At 35.7% G+C, this 16679-nt stretch overlaps 1 protein-coding gene and 1 pseudogene across 2 annotated transcripts; one reads left to right on the top strand and one right to left on the bottom strand.

Moving 5' to 3' along the window:
- Positions 1-674: 674 nt before the first annotated feature.
- On the bottom strand, positions 675-4151 carry LOC104586714 (putative ADP-ribosylation factor GTPase-activating protein AGD8 pseudogene; annotated as a pseudogene).
- Positions 4152-4712: 561 nt separating this feature from the next.
- Positions 4713-14701, top strand: LOC104586699 (Golgi apparatus membrane protein-like protein ECHIDNA). Of its 2 annotated transcripts, XM_010244011.3 has the most exons (6): positions 4713-4914; positions 5889-5945; positions 6032-6235; positions 6383-6442; positions 6902-7028; positions 14162-14701. In XM_010244011.3, the coding sequence occupies exons 1-6, from the start codon at positions 4900-4902 to the stop codon at positions 14248-14250; spliced, it is 552 nt and encodes a 183-aa protein (XP_010242313.1). In that variant the 5' UTR covers positions 4713-4899; the 3' UTR covers positions 14251-14701. The 2 variants fall into 2 exon arrangements, with proteins under 2 accessions (XP_010242313.1, XP_088749660.1); XM_088893534.1 differs by lacking the exon at positions 6902-7028.
- Positions 14702-16679: the final 1978 nt, after the last annotated feature.

Genomic DNA, 16679 nt, shown 5'->3' with positions numbered 1-16679 from the left:
AACAGCTTTGAATATTGTCAGCCTTCTGACATGTAGCCTCTCTTTTTTATTAGGGAAATTGTCTAAAATTCATCATGAATTTTTAGCATGATTTTTAAAATCATACCAGACCGGACAGTTGGACCGGAAAAATGGGTAACCGGTCAGCCCCCAGGTCCGGTTATATTATAGACTGGAAATTCTTTAAAAAACATTGAAAAAGTCAGAAAACTGCTGACTCGGATGGTCGAACCGCTAAACCATTCGACCTAGGCAGTGGTTCGCGGGTTATAATTTTTGATTTTCGCTGATTTAATAAAATAAAAAAAAATAAAAAATTAAATGACTACCATATCCCCGACCCCAAATCTTACATGCTTAGGGTTAGAACGACCCCATTTTCATTCTAACCCTTCCCTCCTCTCAGCCCTCACACCCAACCGACCACATGCGGCGGCCACACCTACGGCGTCTGACGATGATTCACAGCGACCACGGAGATTCACGATGACCAGTGACGGCAGTGAGATTCATCTACGGCGGCAGCGTTGATTTTGCAGCAGTCCAGCCGTCCAGCAGTAACAGTCACGGCAGTAACAGGTCCGACAACCGACTTGCAGCGGCGGTTTGCGAGGGTTTCTACTTTCTAGCGGCAGTAACAAATTGCAGGCTTGCAGCAGCACTTGCAGCGGCAATCACCTGCGACCAAGCCCGAGCCCACCGTCACACCACCAAGCCAGAGCCCACCGTCGGACTCCAAGCCCTCCTGTCTTTCTAGTCTTCTTTGCGCCAAAAGGCTTCTTAACAGTGGTGTTAATAACTGTATGAGTAGAAGCTTTAGGTGATACAGTCACTTCAGGAGTTTTACGCTTTTCACAAGAATTTTCTTTTGAGATTTCATTAATCTTGACATCAGGTAGTCCATTAGATACATGAGCTGACTGAGAAGCAACAGGAGATGAGGGCAAACCCGCCTCCTCAGCAAAGCTTTTAGCAACTTCTTTTGAAAGTAGTTGCCTATATAAATCAGCAACTCTTGAAGTATATTTGGCCTCAATTTTTCCTCCATCAGTCCATCCATGCTGCTTAAAGAAGACTTGCGCACGGTTGTTTCCCCCAAAACTCATGATCTTCAACTGCTCTGGAGTCCATGAATCAAGATTTGTAGACCTAAAGTGAAATGAAACGAAGTCCTTAAAGCAACATTACTTGAAAAGAAATCCTCAAACAAAACCCTTCAACCAGCATTACTTGAAAAGAAATCCTCAAACAAAGCCATTAAACCAGCATTACTTGAAAAGATCAAGTGGTTTCTACAAGAAAGGGAAAATCCTCAGTTTTCATTTTCTGGTCCTTTTATCCATTTTAATCAGTTTACTTATCTTTCATCTCATATTTTGCCCTCTTTAAATCAGTTTACTTATCTTTCATTTCATATTATGCACTTTTCTGTTTTATTTTTCTGTATTTTGTTGTTTTATTTTTTCTGTTATTTTTGGTGTTTTTCTGTATTTTTTAGAATGTCTTTGTACTTTTTTGTATTTTCTATTTGTTATTTTTGTATTTAGATAGTTTTATTTCTCTTTATTTTTCTGTATTTTTTAGAATTTTTTGTATTTTATTTTTATATTTTCTATGTGTTTGTACTGTATTATTTTTGTATTTAGATAGTTTTATTTTCTGTATTTTTTCTGCTTTATTTAATTTTATGATATTTTTTTATTATTAAATATATGTTTTATTTTTAATTTATTTATGACATCACTGGTCGAACCGTTCGACTTGGACAGTTGAACCACTTAACCAGAAACCGGTCTCCTAATCGGTTTTGTTTTTGGTTCGTTTTTAAAAACCTTGGTTTTCAATATTTCTCTTAAACTCACCACAACTTTTCAAAATGTTTAAAACTCACCATGTCACTAATTTGATGTTAAGCAGACTAACGAGTGTTAATATATTACCATTTTAACCTTCAAAAAAAATATAAAATATATACAAAATAAATTAATGGGTGTTAATATATTACCATTTTAATATTTAGACATGAAAAAAGGAAAAAAGTTCAAAAAATATTTTCAAATATAAAATACACAAAAACATAGAAATTATAAAAAATATAAAAAATTATAGAATTTTCAAATAAAATAAAAAATTATTTTCAAATTATAGAAATTGTAGAAAAAACACAAAAAATTATAGAAAAACGCAGAAACAACAAATAAATAAAAAAATACAGGAAAATTTATAGATCGTAATGTAAAAAAACAGAAATTATAAAAAACATTGGAAATTATAACAAAACACTAAAAATGCAAAAAAAAAAAAGAAAATTGAAAACTGAAAAAGACCATTTTTCCTCTAACTCACTATTCAAGGGTAATTTGGTGATAAAAATTGTTATTTATGCTGACATGGACACCTCTGTTAAGAAGCATTAACAGTGCACTAATGGGAAGTTAGATTTGGAAAATAAAAACTTATTGACATGGTGAGTTTTAGACATTTTGAAAAGTTGTGATGAATTTAAGAGATGTTAAAAAGTTATGGTGAGTTTTAGACAATTTTCCTTTTTATTAAGATATAATTGAATAACATGTCAATGTCAGCATAAACCAATCCGAACTCTCGACTTATCATAATTTAGGAATTGAAACCAACCAGCATTGGACAGCCTTACCTACTGCAGGCTGAGAGAATGAACAAGAGGCCTTAAGCAGTGACAGTTCTGGGTGCAACATCGGAATACCAGTTAAATTTTCGAAGATTGATTTTCCTTGTTTCTGAGGTGAGGAGTGAGGACCCCATGTCTTGGATATTTAGGCTGAGTTTGAAAAGAATACATATGCAAATATGTACTATGCAAATACATACAAAATAATACAAAATAGTGCAAAATATAAGGTTTTGCGCTCTACATATTTGCATTTGTACTCCTTCCAAACTGAGCCTAGGCTAAAAGATATTTCAAATACCATGAAAGATGAAGCCCCTAGTTTTCAAAGTGTATTACTTGCATCCCTTTATATGGAAGGAGAGGCAATTTCATGGCTTCAGTGGTTTTGAATATCCCACTCTCAATGCAACTAGGCAAATTTCACAAATGTACTAATTGCACCAGATTTGGATCAATGACATTTGAATAAGAATATTGTTGGAAATTGGTGGGTTTACAAGATCAAGCGCAAACCCGATGGGTCTATTGAGCACTTCAAGGCCCACCTTTTTGCAAAATGTTACATTGAAGAAGTAGGCCTAGATTATGATGAGACTTTTAGTTTGTTAGTTAAACTCACTATTATCAGGACTATTTTCTCTCATGTTGTTTCTTACCATTGGCCCATTTGTCTACTTGACGTCAATAATGCCTTTCTCAATGGCATTTTACATGAGGAAGTTTATATGAAGTAGCTAGCGGATTTTATTGACCCTCGTCATCCCTCTTATGTTTGCAAATTGAATTGATCATTGTATGGGTTAAAGCAAGTTCCTCGTGCATGGTTCACATGGTTGCGAGACTATCTACTGTCCTTGGGTTTTCATGAGTCCCAGGCTGACACTTCTCTTTGCTTTAAGCATGAGAGGGGTGACATTCTTATCTTACTTGTCTATGTGCATGACATCTTAATAACTGTATATCGGAGTTCATTGCTTTCTTCTCTCATTGCTCAATTGTTCTCCCAATTTGCTTTGAAAGATCTTGATGAGGCCCATTATTTCCTTGGGTTAGAGGTGCATCATACTACCACTGGACTTCATTTATTTCAGCACAAATATGTGCAAGATCTCTTGATGTGCACCCATCTACATGAAGCTAAATCCATGCCTACTCCTATGGCTGCTTCTACTAAATTGGTTGCTGATTTTGGTCATCCTCTAGAAGATCCTTCCTCTTTGGCAGTGTCATGAGTGCACTGCAATATCATCACCCTTACACGACCTGACATAGCCTTTTCTGTTAATAAGCTATGTCAATTTCTCAAAGCTCCCACATCTAAACATTGGTCAGCAGAGCAGCTGCACCGGGCAAAACACACAACTCTGATCAGTGATCAGCGAACTTCTTGTTAATATATCTTTTATCCATGTAAATACATCTCATCTAACAACTTAACAAGAGAGTTGCTCATGTACTTGCATATACTACATGCAAAGGCCATCTGGCCATAACCCATAACCTATCGCCATGAAAATTAAGGCTCCTACTCTACAAATATTTGCTAGTAACTATCAATGAAGCTGCTTCTTCCTCCTTTTGCCAAATAAATTATTAATTATTTAATAACACATTAACAAAATAATTAATAAACAACTTGATATAAATAATTATAATAAAAATTAATTTAATAATTATATTATTTTCAGAATAAAATATTAAAATTCTTAATTAATTCATAAGTATTAATAAAATAAAATATTAATTAATGTTAATAATTAATTAACTAATTAATATCAAATTAATAATTAGTAATAAGTCATAAAAATATTACTAATTAATTACTAACAAATCAATAAATAAATAATTATTTTATAATTAATAATTTAATTACAATAAATAATTAATCATAGAAGAAAAAAAAATATAAATAATTAATATTAAATTTAAAAAAAATTGTTAATTAAGTCATTGATATTAATAATAACTTATAACAAACTAATAAAAAACCACTAAAAAGTCCCACTGAGCCGTTTGGCGACGCCCAAAGTCCGTCAGTGACTCGCTAACACGCTAAAATTGCGCGTCGTGACAGGATTTCTCCCATTAGAAGATAGTCGTGCTCTCAATACAGTAAGCTTCAGAGAAAAGAAAAGTCATTGCGGAGCAGGCGTTGGAGGAGGGGGAGATCTAAACCCTGTGTCCGGTCCGTGATGAACTCGTAGATTCCCAGGGAATATTGATAGGACAAGTTTACATCTCTCGTTATGGATCTAAATCAGGTGAACCATACAAGCAGATCTGTCACCAACATCTCCATTTGCTGCAAATTTTAGTATAATTTTCACTTCCATCTATGTAGCAGAGTCTAACTTTCTTGTATTAGGGCAACCTATCTGTTTCTACTCACATAGTTCTCTTCAATTTCACTAATGATCAATTTCGGTACGCTATGAATTAGGGTTATTAAGGCTGCTTGGTATCGCAGTTCTTACAGTTCGATCTCATTTTTGTAAACTCTGAGGCAGTTGAATGTTCTTTGCTATGTTAAAATGCTAGTAGTTAGAACTTCTGAGACCACCAAATGTTTCACTTAACACTGTTTGGTATAATTGTTGTAAGTTATCAGGTTTTGAACGTTGTATTGGGTTGTAGTTCACACTTTTGATATAATTATCATTAATTCTAAGGAATTCGAGTATTGTCCTGTTAATTATGTGAGCTTCACGGTTTATAAATCTGTTCCCTGAGGATTGTATTTCGCTTTTATTTCTTGGCTGGATTTATGTCTTAACAATGTCATTGCATGGGAGTTCGATTTTTTGTTGTATAGAAGGACATCCGGGATGTCTCCGTTGTCCGTGCCTACTAGAAGCTAAAAGACTTCCTAATTTTTCCATTCCCACTTCCTACGTATGTCGGAAGGGGCTGGTCTGATGTATTTAATGGATGTTTAGGCATACAAACATTGTGGTTCAGAAAGTCATAAGCACTGCCTATTATTTTTCTACCAATGCAAAAAAAGTATGATCAAGCCAAGATAATCTGGTTTTTGGCCCTTGATGTGATTTGGGTGGCCATCCCTGATTAAAAGGTGGATTGGCAATTCAGAATTTGGATAAGTCTAGTTGGATGTCCTAATTGGCCCTAACCATTTTTCCCGCTTTAGAACTATATTTGGCTTTTTGGTTTTGATGGATATTGTTTACACCTGTTATTCCCTCTTTAAGTAATCTAGTTTTACTTTATGGTTCAGCCTGCAGGAGAAAATTATGCCAACCCAAGGACATGTTTCTTTCATGTTATCTTCAAGGTCCAATATTCTATCTTTTGCTTTTGACAAGTTTTGTTTGCCTAATTCCATTTGATATGTAACAATCTGTTTTTATACTTTGACAGGCTGCAGCTTTGGCATTTTACATTCTTTCGGCCCTTTTCTTTGACAGCTTTGTAATCATTTTTGTGGTTACGGTTCTTCTTGCTGCTCTTGATTTTTGGGTAGTGAAAAATGTCAGTGGACGAATACTAGTTGGTCTGAGGTGGTGGAATGAAATAAATGATCTGGGTGAGAGTGTGTGGAAGTTTGAGTGCCTTGACCAGGAGGTTGTACACATATAGTCTTTTGTATATCAATGATGTGCTTTTATTTGTCAGCAAAAGTTTGTTCAATCTTGTATTGGATTGCTACATATTTTAGTGGTTACCTGTTTCTCATTCTTTCTGCTGATTGTTATTGTGTCTGCACTGCAGTCATTGGCTCGAATGAATAAGAAGGATTCATGGCTTTTCTGGTGGACCCTTTATCTTGCAGTAAGTTCATTGATGTTTTGATTATTATATGGGAAACCCAAAGTTCATACTGAAAAGGAATTAATGACATGTAGAGTGTTTGGAGGAGGGTGTATCAGTGTCATTAAGCCAAATTTGGTGTCTGTTGCATACAACATACAGGAATAGGATCTGTGTGCTTACTTTTTGCATACATGTAACATGATTGATGTTTCAACAATTATGTTCCTTGTTACCATCTTGCATTCACTATGATGGACCTTAATATATGGAACTAATATATAGTATGGGCTTCAAGATGGAACTTGTGATTGTGTTATATTTCATTTTATATCTAAAAGGCTGAACCATTTGTATCTGTTTCATCCACTGGTAACATAAGGTAGAACTGATGAATATGCAGTGTTATCTTATGCATTTTTGTTAACTTCCTTTTTGGATATTAGATTTCTATTATTATCACTCTTACTCACTGTGCAGGCAGCTGCCTGGATCTTCCTTGGAATATTTTCACTCATAAGGTTTCAGGCAGATTATCTCTTAGTTGTAGGAGTTTGTTTGAGCCTCAGCATTGCAAACATTGTTGGCTTTACTAAATGTCGAAAAGGTATGCAACCATTTTAACTTTCTCAGAAGTCGATATGCATGCACTGTTGCATTACATGGGCATGATTACTTGGATTAGGACTGATCCTTCAATGGATCCCACCACGGACCCTTGAGATTAATTGGGCCTAACTCAGCTTGAAGCATGATAGTCATTGTTCTTTTATTGTATGAATTCTGAAGGTGGTCTTTTAGTTATATTACAAACCTTAGTAAGCCACTAGACTTTTTTATTTTTTTATGGGAAACAGTTACTTTCATTAAAGATAATTAAACAAAAATAGAGCCGTCAACCACCCAAGTACAGGGTGCTGACCCCATTGGTATACTCTTGAGTTACAGCACTGTACAAAACAAGTTCTTTCTAATAGTCCCTTGCTTTGCCAATTGGTATGCACTTGAAAATTTTTCTCTTTGACGTTTTAGTGGTTTTTAGTCTCTTCCTGTGGCTAATGTATAGAACTAGGAGGTTCCCTCATAGGTGGACCTACTTTGAAGTATTCCAAGAGTCTGGTATTGGCTTTCTGTGAAGTCCATTAAATTAATTTATAATTCCTTGATGATTAACTTAGGGTTGGAGCTTAGTCTCTTGCCTAGCGTAAAACTTGGGAATTGGCATGTACATAGAAAGGGAGAGGGGTCCCTAACACTTTCCCTCTCTCTTCCCCAACATATGTAGATAGCCTTTCCTAGGTGTTGGAGTCATTACATATCAAAATAAAAACTGTTTTCTAAATTTCGACCTCAAGAGACTCACCACTCCCAATCTTTTTCAATGATGGGTGGTGGATCCAACACTTCAGCCAAGAAGTGGGCCACCTTCTGGTGCTCACAGGTTTGTGACTCCACCGGGGAGTATGGGAACAGTGTGAATGCCATTTCCTTCACTAGTTTCAGATGTAGCAATCGATTTCAGTCCTCAAATGGTAATTTAGTGATTTCAACTACTATAAGTGTTAAGTGCTGAGTGGTAATTTGTTTTGGCTTGAAAGCAAATAATAAAAGTAATTCCAATTTGTCTGCTCAAAATTTATAATATTATCTGGATTTAATCAAATTGGACCTTGAGGCTTTCAAGCTTTAGGTTCATCCCCTGCTGTTTCTTTACCTTTGTAGGATGCTAGACTGATTCCTGATATTGGAGGTAACACTGACTTGGTATTTCGGGGTTTTCAATTTCTGGTTATCATTATGCTGATAGGTTGGGTGAAAATTCATGACAGAGGCCAAAGGTTCTTTTCTAGGGATCATTTTAACTAAAGGGGAATTTACTCATGAAGCTGGACTTTATTTGAATCTCTTAATGAAACCAACCCGGGTTAAGCTAAGAGTGATCGTTTGAATATGGTCTTGTGTTGGATTAAATATGAACCTGACTTGTATTGGCTTTCTGTGTATGTTTGCCCTTCTAACTGGTATTGACAATAATTAGTGCTGGATGGTCAATTTAGCATGATGTTATGACTGTTTATAGGGCTTTTGGGATGTTTTTCTGACCAAGAAGGCTGACTATGAAAGATTTTGTTCCCGCATCTGGTGGCCTTTGACTTTTTCTCTGTTCCTTTCCTGCTTCAGTTCTTAGATACAGGAAAAATAATTTCATTCTGAGCTTATAAACCAATTTATATTAGCTTCCTGATCATGTTTTGAGCTTGGATATAAGCTAATTATAGCCTGCTTCTATTCACCTTTCTCTTTTGCTGTAGTTTTCAAATGAAAGAAGATGGTTTCGGTTTTATGCTCATATTTGCTTTAGTGTTTTTTTTTTTTTTTTTTTTTTTTTTTAAGTTAAAAAAAGAGAGGGCTAATTCTGCTGGCATTACTCTTTGGTTTGATCCAGGTTTTAAAATAAAGGAAGGTGTTAACATGGTAATCAGCTCCTTGTTTTTTAAAATCCCTAATGTTATGTGAACCTGCCTTCATTAGTATCTTGCATGATCTCTTTATCCAAGACCCACTGTCAACACTTTGGGGCAGATTGATTCCAACCCCCTCTGAGTTGGTATGAAATGAGAATTGTCAGTTTATGGTCTTCACACCCATTTCCAGTTTCTAATTATGATTTGAAGCCAGAACTTGAAAAATATTTTGGAGAGGGGAGCGCTTGCATTATTGAAGCTTGTTGGCTTTCCAAGAAACTTTCTGGTTTCAAGTTGCAACTTTCAAAAATAAAAAATAAAATAAAAAAAAACAAGAAAGGTAAAAATGATATCCCATTACCATCTTCAATTTATGTTTTTGAACTCAGATTGTTTTTCTAGGCCAAGTCATTGTGGAGTTCAGAATGGAATTATCTGAATTGACTCCTTTTCTCCTGTTTTACTGAAGAAATAAGACTTTCTTAAGGTCGTTCTACACATGCATTATAATAGGATTTCCAGATGATGTTGGCAATTGAAATTGACCTGTTCTTGGTTATTAGCAGCCACAGTCCATGCTGATTTTCCTTGGATGTTGAACTATATGGTATAGGCAGTGGCTGATCAGCTTTAGAATTGTCATTATAGTTGTTGATTTAATAATTGTCACAGTTTTTTTTCCTCGTTCACTTTCCTTTTCAAAGTTATGAGTGTTTCTTTGAAGTTTCCTTCTTGTCGTATGTCTGCATGCTCTCATTGTCTATGATGGAAATAACAGTTCAGAAAGAGAGTAACAAAAGGAGAGAAAAAGTAAAGGGAAACACAGGGGGAATGACTCTTTGATAGTTGGATGAGGAGAGAAAGTCACCTCTAGTTATTATCATACGATTGTTGCATATTGTGCTTTTGTTGCTTGAACAACTATTCCCAACTTGTATTCAGGTTTTAAGTTCAGACCCTGAGCTTGAGCTTTCTTCTTCTTCTTCTTCTTTTTTTTTTTGCTTTCTTTTTGAAAAAAAAAAGAAAAGAAATCATTGCAATCCTTGGCAAAACCAGAGATTCCTGTTTCTATGATTAATAAAACAAGTGAAAGAGTTTCCTGTTTCTATGATTAATAAAAGAAGCCAGTAAAACCCTTGGCAACACCTGAGAATGCCAAACATGTGTTACTCAATGGGTCAATGGTGAATTACCAAAAATTAGTTTGATGAAATAACTACATTTGCTTACTTTCAAAAAATGTTGCATTTTCTTTATGACATAGTGTTTTCCCTTTCTTGGACAGGTCATTACTTTATGTATCTAACCCCAATTGTCCATTCCATAGCTTAGCTCATCTAAATAAATCCTTACCCAACTATTCTGGGTCAACTACAAAACTCTTGTTTCACCATTCATCCACACAGACTGATCATATTCCATAAAGTGCAATAAAGACTGACAGTGGCCATTTAAGTGGGTTGTTTTCTTTTCTTTTCTTTTTTCTTTTCTCTGTAGATCTTCTAACCGAATGATGGTTGCCCAATATCTGACATGTATTCTGTTAAAACTATTTGTTATAGACAACCTTGGTCTATCCCAAAGATACTTAGATTTATTCATTCAAACCTTATTCTCTAAGACCAATTAATGTGTAGGGTCCATGCAACAAACAGATTGCATCTTCTTCTGAGTTACCTTTGTTCTATGTGCACATTCTGGTCATTTCTTGTCTGGTTTGAATACCGTTTGCTATTATGGTAGCCTTCTATGGGTCCAACCATCTTTTGTTTTAATGGTTAGCTCATATGGGCCAACTATACACTTGGTTAGCAATTTAGGATTAGGCTAGTGGAGTCTGTCGATTGTGTTTTTACTAGAGAAGAATATTTGTTTTCTTTTGCAAGATTATCAAGGGTAGGACTTCTATCAAAAACAAGGGAGATAGATAACAGGCCAAGTATTGGTAGCTAATGAGTGTTCAGAAGAGGTAAAGAGGATGGGAGAAAAAGGGATGGATTTCACTGTGAGTAAACAGTTTTTGGTGAGCTCATTTTATAACGGGTTGACTAAGGTGGAAGATCAAGATTTCCCTATGAAAATAATCTGGTGCAAATTCATTCCTTCTAAAATTGCATTCTTCATCTGACTGGCTTTCCTCAAGAAGGTTCAGATTAAAGACAATCTAATGAAGAGAGGTGTAGCAATTGACCCACCAGTGTGTGCCCTATGTAACAGGGTGGATGAATCCGTTGACCACCTGCTATTCACTGTGAGTTCTCTGGGATGTTGTCTGAACTTGGTGGAAAGTTTCTGCAAGGGGTGGTAGATTCAAGAATTGAGCAAAAGAGGGAAGGCTGTTTGGCAAATGATTCCAGGATTTGTGTGGTGGTTGATATGGCAGGAAAGGAACTCTAGAATTTTTCACAACAAAAGTAGTCAGGTGGAGGGTGTATGGCATAAAGTTGTGGGCAAATAATTCTCCTGGTCTTTAGCTCAGATCAACTTAGGTGTTGTTTGATAAATCTGAAATTTCAGATCTGAAAAGTTAAGAAGATATTTTTTTTGTCTGAAATCTGAAAAGAAGCATAATGCTTTTCTACTTTTTAGAGGCACTGAATCCATAAGTTTGTTTGTGTTGGATCAACCTTTACCATCTGAAATTCACTGATTTTACTATTTTACCCCTAGAACATTACTATTTGGAAATGTTGAGTTCAATTTGCATTATCTCATAAAAAATAATTTTCAACCTCAAAATAATATTGAAACAATACAAATAAAAAATAATAAATTAATAATTAAAAATTACTAATTAATAAATGAAATGATTAAAATTAAAAAAATAATTAATGACTATAAAAATATTAAAATGTTTAGTTCTATTCACATTATTAATTATAAATTATTTTTATAAGTGCAAGTTGTAGCGGCGGTGGCGGGAAGACAGCGGGGAGAGAGAGAGAGAGAGATAGAGAGAGAGATAGAGAGAACCACTGCTGCTGAGAGTTGCAGCGGCGGTGGTATGAAGACGAGAGAGAGTGAGAGGTCGAATGGGGTTGGGGTATTTTTAACTTAAGGCTACGTCTGAAACGCGCCTGAGCGTGTTAAGTGACAGGTCTGAGTCTCAAAATTTCAGATCTGAAAAAACTTTTCAGATCATATTTCAGATGCAACACCAAACAAAGGTGGCGTCTGAAAAGCAACATTTTCAGATTCAGAGATCTGAAAAGTGCTATCAAACGCCACCTTAAACATTCGAACCATAGTTCCTACTTTGATTTTGTATATCTGTTTGTTAATGCTGAAGCCTGAAGGGATAGTGGCTTAGTTCATTGTATGTTCCCCTGTTACAATATCTAGTTGTAAAGGGTATTTTATTTTCCTTTTAATGAAATTATTACTTTACCAGTTTATCTCTTCTCAAAAACGAAAGAGAGAAAAAGGGATGGATTTCCAAGCTTGATTTGGAGAAAGTTTTTGATTTCGTATTGGTCTTTTTAAAGCTTGTTTTATTCAAGTGTCACTTGGGGGTAAAATGGAGAATGCAGATTTGAGATTGCTTACAATGTTGTCACCACTCAGGTCTAGTAAATAGTGTGGTACATGACCTTTCCCCAAGCAAATGAGGACTATAGCAACCCTTTATCTGCATTATTGTTCACTATGATTGTAGACATCCTTAGCAGGCTGATCACTAGGGCAAAGATGGTGTAGGCTTAATTAGGTGAAGAGAGATCAGGTAGTGGTAATTGACTTGAAATTTGTGGATGATATCATTATTTTCTGCCATGGTAGATGGAATGAGTGAGGAGTTTGCGTTTATTGCTGAATTGTTTTGAATACTCAAATCTAGAAGTGAACATGGGTAAAAGTTGCATTCTCAGTCTGAATTTAGAAGAGGGTGTCTTGGGAAGGTTTGCCAAGATACCGGGGTGTTCAATGGCTGGTTGGCCTATCAAGTATTTCTTCCTTTTGGAAGAGGGGTCTCCCTGTAGAGGGCAACCCAAAATCTTTTTCCTTTTGGAATCCAATTTTGGATAGGTTTTCAAAGAAAAGAAGGTTGCATGGAATTACACACATCTTTAGGCGGTAACCTTAATAAATTCAACCCTCAGAAACTTACTCATCTATTATCTCTCATTCTTTAAAATGGTAGTTTCAATTGAGAACATTGAGAAAATTATGAGGGATTTCTTGTGAGAACTAGAGGATTCTAAGAAATCTCTTGATTAATTAGGAAGCAATTTGTAAAATGCAAAGAGGAAGGGGGGTTGGGTTTAGGAAGACTCTAAATAAGAAACTAGTCTTTGTTAGGCAAGTGGCTATGGCAACTTACAATAGATTTGGGCAAATTTTGGCACAAAGTTATCAAAAGCATTCATGGAGTGACTGTCACCAATGGTTGGGACATGAGCTTTAGCACCAAGGTGTGGACAGAATCATATATTTTGGGGTAAAATTTGCCGAGAGGCAACTTGTAAATGGAGCTATCCAATTGTGGTGCTTAGCAGTTAGCACATTTTTCTACTACACTTTTACGGATGATAATAAAGTTTTGAAATGTTAAATAAAATTGTTTTCTTACTTCAATTAATATAATGGATGTTGGAGCAATTGATAAGTGCTTGAGGTACGGTAACAAGGTTAGAGCTCAAAATGTAGTTATAAGGTCCAAAAAAAGGAAAAAAAAGCTCATAACCTATTCAGTGATTGAAAAGACGTGCTCAAGTACATAGGCGAGGTGCATTTTAAGGCCTGCATGCTTCAGCCAAAGGTGCGTGTGCCTTTGTTAGGTTTTGCGCTTTTTGCACTTTTTTTAAGAATGGTATTCATTTCGTTCAGTGGTGCTCTGAGGGTCCCCTTTTTTTTCTGATATTCATTTCGTTCTCCTAATATATGGATTATTTTTTAAAGAAAGATAAGGAACTAAAACTAAATAATAAAATCCTTTTTTTTAAGTAATGATTAGGAATTTAAAACCCTAGCATGGATTTATATGGGCTTAGCCTAGCCAAATTGAGAGTGAATTTTTATTTTCTTTCTTCCTTTTTTTTTATTTATTTACTGGGCTGCAAAACAGTGGTATGCCCAAAACCCCTAAACCCCTCATCTTGGATGAAGGTGGTAGTACTCAATCCCAGGTTTACGTTACAACCAGATTTTACCAGCAGGTTTGCTGGCACCTTCAATTTTAGAGAGTGCTCTTGCTTGTGGCTTTTTTGATTTCTATTTCTGATCTTTAATTGGGCATATATTTTATTTCTCAAGTTAATATTGCTTTCTATTTTTCCAGATGCCAAGAAGCAGATTCAAGCATTTGCCACCCAGACTATCGCTTCTCGTGTTTCATCAACAATTCAGTCAGCATTTAGTGTTGTTTGAATCATTTATACAGAAAATTGAAACAGATAGAATGAAATTACTGAATACATAGTTGAGAACTTGAGATATTGTGTGGAGAAAGTTGGCACCTGGTTTGGTGGGAGTGATTATTGAAATTTCTTTGGTTCTTGCCCGACTTTTGTGGAAATATGTAGCAGAAATACATAGCAAGGTCGCCTTTTCCCAAATTTTCACTATCCATTCATATGCTTGTGGATTTCTGGATTGGGATTTCCTGATGTTTTGTATAATCGGAGAGTTCAATGGAAGAACAGTGTTTAAATCTGCTGGGGGAGTCCCAATGTCTTTGGTTTCACACTTTCACTTGCATGGTAATGTAAAAGATTACTGGTTGCCCTATGGTTCATTCCTATTCTGCTAATGGGACACGTGTCTGTTGTTAGATTAACTTTTGTTCAGTGTAGTTTAACTTTTTGGATCTTTTACTTAATGTGTGTGTTTTTTTTAGTTTAACATGCATTTGGGGGTGGAGGAGCCCTAAATTGGTTCAATAAAATAAAAAAAGCAACAAAAAGCAGTATCGATTCGCCCGATACGCCCCTACCGGCGTATTGGGCGTATCGATATTTTGAACCTTAATCGTTGTATTTACGTTTAATGGCTGTCGGCTGGGCTAGTTTGTAGCTTGTAGGGTCTACTGACTACTCTACTGAAGGTATCACTCTTCAGTCTTCACTCGGTGTGCTGTAATGACAAATCACAAATGCATTGAAGTCCTGGTACTTGAACTTTGGTTGTGTTCGTGACTGCAGGGTGGATGTGAGCTGAGTCGACTTGAATATTTAGCTATTCAAGTTCCGCTTGATTTTGAGCTGGAGGCGTGAGTTCGAATTTGCTTTAGTTCGAAAGCTCGTAAATTTGTGTTCAGCTTGGCTTGAACTCAATTGCAAGTCAAACTTCTTATAAAAAATAAAAATTATACATATATTTTTTTTATTGTGCATACAAAATATTAAGAATTGTAAAAATTATTTATTATCATACATACAAAAAAAATAAAAATATTATCTATAATATTTATTATTATACATATGAAAAATAATGCATATATAAATTATTTTTATTTTACATACAAAAACTAAGAATTATAAAAATTATTTATTATTATACATAAAAAATAAAAATATTATTATACATATAATAAAAATTAGGCTTGATTAGGCTCGTGAGTCTAATGAGCCGAGTTTCATTGGGCTTAAGCTTGGCTCGATTAACAAATGAGCCTATATGTCGGGTCCGAGCTCGGCTCAAAACTTGGTTTAAATCGAGCCGAGCTCAAATAGCTTGTGAAAAGCTCGATTCATTTCTACCCATTGATTGGGGATTTTCTTGGTCTTTTATGTGTAAATCATGGATTGCCCTTGCCCCTTGAACTTTGCTTGGTCACTAGGGGGTAATGAGTAATGACACTTTGCTGAGTTGCTCTTGCCCTTTGAACTGCAACCGGATTATACACAACTAGGGGTGAGAACAAATCGAGCTATTTGAGCTCGACTTGTGAAAAACTCGATTTTGCTCAGTTTTAATCAAGCTTCACCCGAGCTTGTTCCCGATATATAGGCTTGTTTACTAATCGAGCCGAGCTTGATCCTAGTGAAGCTTGGCTCGTGAGGCTCGCAATTAGTACCCTGTACTTTGGAAAAATTCTCGATTAGTACCTTGTACTTTGGGCCTAGTGCCACTTTGGTCCCCAAACTTTAAAATGCGACAATTCCGTACCCAAACCTTTAAAACTTGACAATCTAGTACCTACTGTTATCTAGTTGATAACCAGCCGTTAAGTGGCATTTGAAAAAGACAGAAATGTCCTTCGAGTGTCATCTAATTTTCTTTACCAACCATCCAAACATTGACAAAAAATTAACAGTCTCAAATCCTTGCCTCTTCTATTCAAGAAAGTTGGGTCACTAGAATGCCCACTCAAACGTGACCCCAACTTTCTTGAATGGAAAAGGCAAAGATTTGAGACCGTTAATTTTTTTGTCAACGTTTAGATGGTTGATAAAGAAAATTAAATAACATTTGAAAGGCATTTGTGTCTTTTTCAAATGCCACTTAACGACTGGTTAACAACTAGTTAATGGCAAGCAAGGTTCAAAATATCGATACGCCCGATATGCCAGTATGGGCATATCGGGTGAATCGATACTGTTTTTTTAAGTTTTTTTTTTTATTTTTTATTTTTTTTGAAACTGGTTCAGTGGGGCCGGTTTAGGTCTCCTCCACCCCCTGAACCAGTCAGACCCCCGATACACCCACTATAGGGGCATAACGGAGGGGTCCCGGAACGATACATATCGGTCGAAACTGATCGATACGTGTCAATACTTTGAACCTTGACAATAGGTATTGGATTGTCACGTTTTAAAAGTTTGGGGACCAAAGTGGTAATAGGCCTAAAGTACAGG

The sequence above is a fragment of the Nelumbo nucifera genome, chromosome 8 (assembly GCF_055504915.1).
Source record: "Nelumbo nucifera cultivar China Antique chromosome 8, China Antique-T2T, whole genome shotgun sequence".
NCBI classification, from domain to species: domain Eukaryota; kingdom Viridiplantae; phylum Streptophyta; class Magnoliopsida; order Proteales; family Nelumbonaceae; genus Nelumbo; species Nelumbo nucifera.
This window is presented reverse-complemented; position numbering and strand designations above follow the sequence as displayed.